The following is a 6,672-nucleotide window of genomic DNA, read 5'->3' as shown; positions in this document are numbered from 1 at the left end:
AAGGTACAGCGGCGTGGCGCCGTCAGCATCCTTGGCTCGATCGGCCGCCGCGCCCGCCTCGAGAAGCAGCCTGGCGCACTCGTGCTCGCCGTTCTGGGACGCAACGTACAGCGGCGTGGCGCCTCCAGCATCTGCTTGGTTGACCGCCGCGCCAATCTCGAGGAGCAGCCGGGCGCACTCGGGGTGGCCGTTCTGGCACGCCATGAACAGCGGCGTGACGCCATCATCCGCGGCTTGGTTGAACGCCGCGCCAGCCTCGAGGAGCAGCCGGGCGCACTCGTGCTGGCCGATCTGGGACGCAACGAACAGCGGCGTGAAGCCTCCAGAGTCTGCTTGGTTGACCGCCGCACTGGCCTCGAGGAGCAGCTGGACGCACTCGGGGTAGCCCCCCTCGCACGCGAGGAGGAGAGCGGCAGCGCCTTCACCGTCAGCCGCCCCGGCGCTCGCGCCGCCCTCGAGCAGCAGCCGCACCGCCTCGGCCTGCCCGTGCCGAGCGGCCCAGGTGAGCAGCGTGTCCTGTTTCTCGGTGTCGTGCCGCGCGTCGAGCTGGGCCGCGAGCGACGTGCCGCTCGCCCCCTGCCCGGAGAGGAAGGCGAGCAGCGAGGCCAGGTCGCCCTGAGCCAGGTCCGCGAGCACGAGGGCGGGGCTGATGGCGCCGCTCATACTGTGTTTTTCTCACGCCTGAAAGAAGAATTCTACGAACACAAGCCCCTCTCACAGCAGACTGGCACGAACTAGCACCACAAAAGGCACAGCAGACAACGGCCCCTTATGGGCCGTCGAAGAGGCCGTCATACTCCTCCGGCCTCGCCCCCCCTTCCCAACCCTCCCCTGGCTCAGGCTCCTCATCCTCGCGGCGCGCAGTGCGCACCCCGCCCCGCGAAGACGAACCCTTCCGCCGGCGTGCCTCGCGGGACTGCCGCCCGCTGCCGCCGCCCTTCCCCCCCTCCGCTGCCCGCGCCGCCTTCTCCGCCGCCCGCGCGGCCGCCTTCGCCTCCTCCGCCGCTAACAGCGCCTCCCTCCGCGAAACATTAATCGACTCACTGTCGAGCGTAGGCCTCCGAGCGTAAGAGCGAGGCTCTGGGGTTGCGTTTGGGCTGCCACGAAAACACAGGACCGTTGCAGTCATCGCCACCACCCTTGGCAGCACAAAGCCGCGCCAGACGTCCGCCAGCTCCCGCGGCTTGTTCACTCCCGGGCACGGATCCCTAGTTAGGAAGGGGGCGGACCCGTCCCGAACGCGTCAAACGGCGCACACGTAGGGGCACAAAAGGACACGCGCGCACCGAACGCTCACGCGCTGTTGCGGCTGCTCCGTGGTTTGTCGGAGCCGCTGGTACGCGATATGAGCAGCGCTCCGATGCCGCCCTGCCCAAGCCCGCAGCATGTCGCCAACCATACCGGCGACCACGCCTGCGGCGGGATGCCCATTGTTGTCGTTGTCATGAGCCTGCTGACGCCAGAGCGTGCGCAGTGGGTCGAGGAGCTCCGGACCGCGATGCCAGATTTGGTCGTGATGCGGTCCGTGTCTGGGTACAACCAGACCGAGGCCAGGCTGGCGCTGCGGCGAGCGGGGCTGCGGTTCCACGCTTTGTGCAAGCAGTGGGAGCGATGGGGCAACGTGGCCACGCACGCCAGCCGTTTCCTCGCGTTTGAGTGGCAGAGCCGCTGCCGTGTCCCTTACATGGCACTGCTGGAAGACGACCTGCGACTCAGGCCCGCATTCAAAGCGACAGGGAGGCTGCACGATTGGCTCCGCCGCACCGCGTGCGAACTAGAGTGATGGTTGGTGGTACTCTCCTGCAACCACAGTCCTTCTTGTGACATGGCAGGCCACTCTCAAGCCCTACAAGCATCAGATCACCCATTTGGGCAGGGTTGACACGTGATTTGCATTTGGAAAATTCCAGCTTGACGAGGCTCGACAGCGCCTTCGGTGGCATGCAGCTCTTTGCGACAGAAGCCTGGAGAGCAGCTCCTCTGCTGCTCACACGCTCTGCACAGTTGACACAGCCTACTGTGCGGCTGCCACAGCTGTGACAGCGATGGGCTCGCCCTCACTGGCCCTCAGTCACTTGTGCTGCGGCTTGTGTGAGCGACACTGCTCGGCGACTGCCGCTTGCCGGCACACTGTGAGACCATGGGTGTGAGGTGAAATCACGCTAGACCAGCGCTTGGTCACATCGGCCCCGAGGTCAGATCGTTCTACCCTGTTGATGACAAGGTAAGCGGTAGAGTACGGTGAGGTAAAACTTCTCCACACACACGAGGTGGTGGGGCAAGGGGGGGCAACCCTCGCGTCTCCACGTCTAACGACAGGAGCCCCACGGCATTCAAAGTGCAAGGCCCGTTGCGCGTGGGTGAGCGGTGTGTGTGACAATACTTGTCTACTGGCTGTGGAGCCGAGAGCAGGAGGGCCTGGCGCGCACAACCCCTGGTCAACTCAGGGTCCTTCCCCATCCCCTTTATGTGTGTGTTGTGTGCGTGTCAGTGTGAACCTGGGCCCGCGGGGGGTCGGGCGGGTGTATCGCGGGATCTGACCGCGTCATGACGGAGTCTTGATACGTGGCTGGGTTCACAGCAATTGTAGGGAAACGAAGGGACCAAATCACGGTCGCGGCCTTCCGACTCGCGCCTCCGCCTCACTGGCACTATTGTAGCCCTGGCCGGTGCGCGTGCGGAGTTGAAGTCCCGGAGTGAAAATTCGAACGCGTTCTCTCACGGTGACCAAAAAATGTCCACCTCAGAGGCACCTCCGGAGGCAGGCCGCCGCACGCCGGCGACACAGCTCCAGCTGTCGAGCTGACCCGCAGCTCCTCTCAGAGCGGGAACTGTGACGAAAGTTGACTGAGGCGGTTGTCAGGAATCATCATACGGATCACATGGTGGCTCTCTCATGACGGGAGACCGCCCGACCACTCCTGGGTGGCACTGTCACCGGTGTCGCTCGACGTCCTGTCTCGACAGCGTGCCGACAGCGACACAGATCATGTGGGACGCGTCGAGTATCGACCTCTACTGCTTACCCAGCCTTCGAGTGTATCCTGGCTGTGGTCCCACACCCACTGGTGTCCATCTCAGAGACCGCAGGAGGTCATGAGGGTCGATGGGAGTGCCAACCCCACAATGCCTAAAAACCCAGCCCAGTACCTCCCTGACACACTCGACGCACTTGACTCACACGTCTTCAGGCCACCGACTTAGACACATCCGCCCACATCGCTCTCTCAATATCGCACAATGCTGAGGACACAGAACCCCCCGGGCGCCTCCGCCCCCGCTCCACCCCGATGGCGCCGCTTCAGCACGCATCGAATCGACGCGCTCCTGCCCGCGCTCTAGCACGAGTACGAGGGCCGCTCCTTCTCTGTCGCGAGCCGGAGCCTCTCGCCGGCCTTGCGCAGCAGCTTGCGGTTGTACACGATCTGGTCGGCGTTGAAGTAGGTGTAGAAGGCGATGAGCAGGAGCATGGCGGCGAAGCAGGGCGAGAGGAGGCGCGGCTCCGACGCGACGCCTGAGCAACAAAAGAAAGACCCGTGGGCAACAACCGGAAGCGTGCCGCGGGCGCGGCTCTGGCCCCAAGGCCGCACCGTGCGGGGTGAGCAGCGGGGGCAGGAAGCCCGTGTACGCGAGGCGCAGCGAGGCGGCGGCGATCGGGGCCCACCAGACGACGCGGCACGCGTAGATGGCCGCGAGGACTGCGGCCTACGACAGGACGCCACCAGAGCTGCGTCGCGGGTGTGAGTTGCGGTACTGTGTCGTGCGTTCAGGGCCGTGGACGCAGCTGAGTGCAGCTGAGTGCAGCTGAGTGCAGCTGAGTGCAGCTGGGTGCAGCTGAGTGCAGCTGAGTGCAGCTGAGTGCAGCGGGGTGCAGCGGGGAGCGGGGTGCGTGCCCTCTAGCTAGAAGACACAGTCCGTCTCTGCCGCCTCTGGGGAGTGCGGTCCTGGAAGCGGTAGAGAAAGCGAGGCCACGCCTGCGCCGGCGTCTGGTGCAGCACGATGGCCGCGAGGATGAAGACACCTGGGTGTGGCACGAGTCGGTAGCTGGGTGAGCTTCTCCACACGCACGCGACGTGGTGGGGCAAGGGCCAGGCTATCCCTCGCATCTCCACACCCAGACACGGGCAGGAGCCGCTCGGCACACGCTGTGCAAGGTCGTGTCGTGCGTGGGCGTCTACCGGCGCGACTCACATCTCCCCATATCTCCCCACATCTCCCCACATCTCCCCACATCTGCCGGCGGACAACTGCGGCGCGTGTGTGTGTGCCGATGTCAGCGGCGGCTGGAACTGCATGCGGCGTCATGACAGGCACCGGACAGGTGCGCAGAGGCGACGACGTGCAGCATGAAGGTCTTGGAGAGGAGCGGGCCCGCCTAGTACCATACCTCCAGAGTACCGAACCCAGTGAGGCTCAGTCCCGGTGGTGGTGCGGTAGCAAGGGTCTGCCATGAGGCCGATGAGCTCGTAGCAGATGGCGAAGAGGTGGTGTGGCACCTGGCGAGATGTGGGGAGGTGAGGGGAGAGGCGGGGAGACGTGGGGAGAGAGCGAGAGCGAGAGCGAGAGCGAGAGCGAGAGCGAGAGCGAGAGCGAGAGCGAGAGCGAGAGGGGAGAGAGAGAGAGAGAGAGAGAGAGAGAGAGAGAGAGAGAGAGAGAGAGAGAGAGAGAGAGAGAGAGAGGGGAGGGGGGGGGGGCAGAGGGGGAGAGAGGGAGGGACAGAGACAGAGACAGAGACAGAGACAGAGGGGCGCACCAGCACCGCGTCCACCGACGGGTGGTGGCGCGTGAGCGTGTGGTCTGCGCCGGTGGCTCGCCGCCAGAGCAGGGCGAGGATGTCATACGCCTGGGGAGATATGGGCGAGATCTGGCGAGATCTGGGGAGGTCTGCCGCCAGAGCGAGGCGGGGATGCCATACTCGCCTCCACTCCCATGTCTGCGTACAGCGCGAGGTAGAAGAAGGATGCGTCGCCGCTCGAAAAGTAGAGCAGCGGCAGCAGCAGCTGCGCGGGCGGGCGAGAGGGGCGAGGGAGAGAGTGAGGGAGAGAGTGAGGGAGAGAGCGAGGGAGAGAGTGAGAGAGAGAGTGAGGGAGAGAGTGAGGGTGACGGTGTTGGGCTGGCGGCATATCTCCCATATCTCCCCATATCTCCCCATATTCCCCCATATCTCGAGCCCTCGCCCCCTCGACGGTGTGGCATATCTCCCAGATCTCCCAGATCTCCCCCCATATCTCCATCTCGCTCCATATCTCGAGCCCTTCCCTCGACGGTGTGGCATATCTCCCAGATCTCCCACATCTCCCCCCATATCTCCCCATATCTCGAGCCCTCACCCCTTCGACGGTGTGGTGGAGCGCAAAGATCACCTGCCCGTTGCCGACCGGGCGCAGGTGCGCCGACGTCTCGCCTGCAAAGAGATATGGGGAGATATGGGGAGATACGGGAGATATGGGAGATATGCCGACGTCTCACCGTAAAAGTCCCACGCGTTCATGAACGGCGCGCGGTACCTGCGGCGGGAGATCTGGGGAGATCCGGGGGAGATCTGGGGGAGATCTGGGGGAGATCTGCCCGTGCCGACCGCCGCCAGGAGGGCGGGCTTACCAGCGCGACGGGTGACAGCGCGAGGGGTGGGCGGCGGTTCCGTCCCGCGTGTGCGCGCGTCTCCAGCCACAGAGAGAGAGAGAGAGAGAGAGAGAGAGGGAGGGAGAGAGAGAGGGAGGGGTGAGGGAGGGGGGAGAGAGAGAGAGAGAGAGAGAGAGAGAGAGAGCGAGCGAGAGCGAGAGAGAGAGAGAGAGAGAGCGAGAGGCAGGCAGGCAGGCAGGCAGGCAGGCAGGCAGGCAGGCAAGCAGGCAGGCAGGCAGGCATGCAGGCACAGCATCTAGTTGCGCGGCACGGAAAGGAGAGGCCCTTCTCCTTCAGCGCATAGTGCCGGTAGCACCACTCGTTGTGCTTGCGGTCGAAGAGCTCCGCCATGTAAGAGACCGCCTCGCGAGCGGCCGCCTCGCGCCGCGCCGCCTCGGTCGCCGGCAGCGCGACGCCACGGAAGGCGAGGAACTTTCCGAGCTGCTCCGCGCTCGCCTCGGGGACCGGCACGTCGAACGGCGCGCTGTTGCCGGGCGGGTCGGGCCACGGCAGCACGCTGGGCAGGCTGCACTTTGCCGCGTCGAAGTGGGTGAAGAGGAGCCGCGCGATCGTATCGGCGATTCTCATGGCCGCATTGGTCACGACGCCGGCCACGACCACCGAGAGCAGGAATCGCAGGACCGAGAAGTCACCGATCACCACGTCCGGCGCAGTCATCCCGCCGAGGCTGATCTCAGAGGCGGCCACGCGGAAGGCGGCGTCGAAGCATTCCGAGGTGACGCACCAGTCGACCAGGTTGCCCGCGGCGGCCATCTCGGCGCTGGGCCAGAGCCCGAGTGCGGCGATGCCGTGGTCGACGCTGTGGATGACGTCGGAGATGGTCGGCGGTGGAGCGGCGACAAGGCCCACGAAGAGCGCGGCAGCGGCGGCGGCGGCGGCGAACGTGCAGGTCCCGGCGTGCGAGGACATGGTGCTTGCCAAATTGCATCAAGGCTGCATCAACGCTTCAATTCGCCTCGAAACCTCGCGAGGAGCTCACCCATGCATGGCCGATCCTAATAGACAGCTTGCTGAATGCGCGAAAAAGAA

General features: G+C 65.2%; 2 protein-coding genes across 2 annotated transcripts in view; both read right to left on the bottom strand.

The window, feature by feature from the left end:
- EMIHUDRAFT_193862 (hypothetical protein) overlaps positions 1-1,399 on the bottom strand; it is a gene marked incomplete at both ends in the record, with an annotated part of 2,478 nt that extends 1,079 nt beyond the window's left edge. The window contains 2 exons of the mRNA XM_005793899.1: positions 1,031-1,208; positions 1,287-1,399. Of these exons, the coding sequence (XP_005793956.1) occupies positions 1,031-1,208; positions 1,287-1,399 (291 nt within the window). The remainder of the gene's footprint in view (positions 1-1,030; positions 1,209-1,286) is intronic.
- Positions 1,400-2,546: 1,147 nt separating this feature from the next.
- On the bottom strand, positions 2,547-6,552 carry EMIHUDRAFT_460922 (hypothetical protein; the record flags this gene model as incomplete). The annotated part of the gene is made up of 10 exons (XM_005793898.1): positions 2,547-2,565; positions 3,151-3,514; positions 3,591-3,705; positions 3,945-4,021; positions 4,315-4,375; positions 4,754-4,843; positions 4,926-5,000; positions 5,331-5,404; positions 5,470-5,507; positions 5,894-6,552. The coding sequence occupies 9 exons, from the start codon at positions 6,550-6,552 to the stop codon at positions 3,339-3,341; spliced, it is 1,365 nt and encodes a 454-aa protein (XP_005793955.1). The 3' UTR covers positions 2,547-2,565; positions 3,151-3,338.
- Positions 6,553-6,672: the final 120 nt, after the last annotated feature.

Source organism: Emiliania huxleyi (genome assembly GCF_000372725.1).
Source record: "Emiliania huxleyi CCMP1516 unplaced genomic scaffold EMIHUscaffold_1, whole genome shotgun sequence".
NCBI lineage: Eukaryota > Haptophyta > Isochrysidales > Noelaerhabdaceae > Emiliania > Emiliania huxleyi.
The sequence above is the reverse complement of the archived record's forward strand: the minus strand, read 5'-3'. Positions and strand labels throughout refer to the sequence as shown.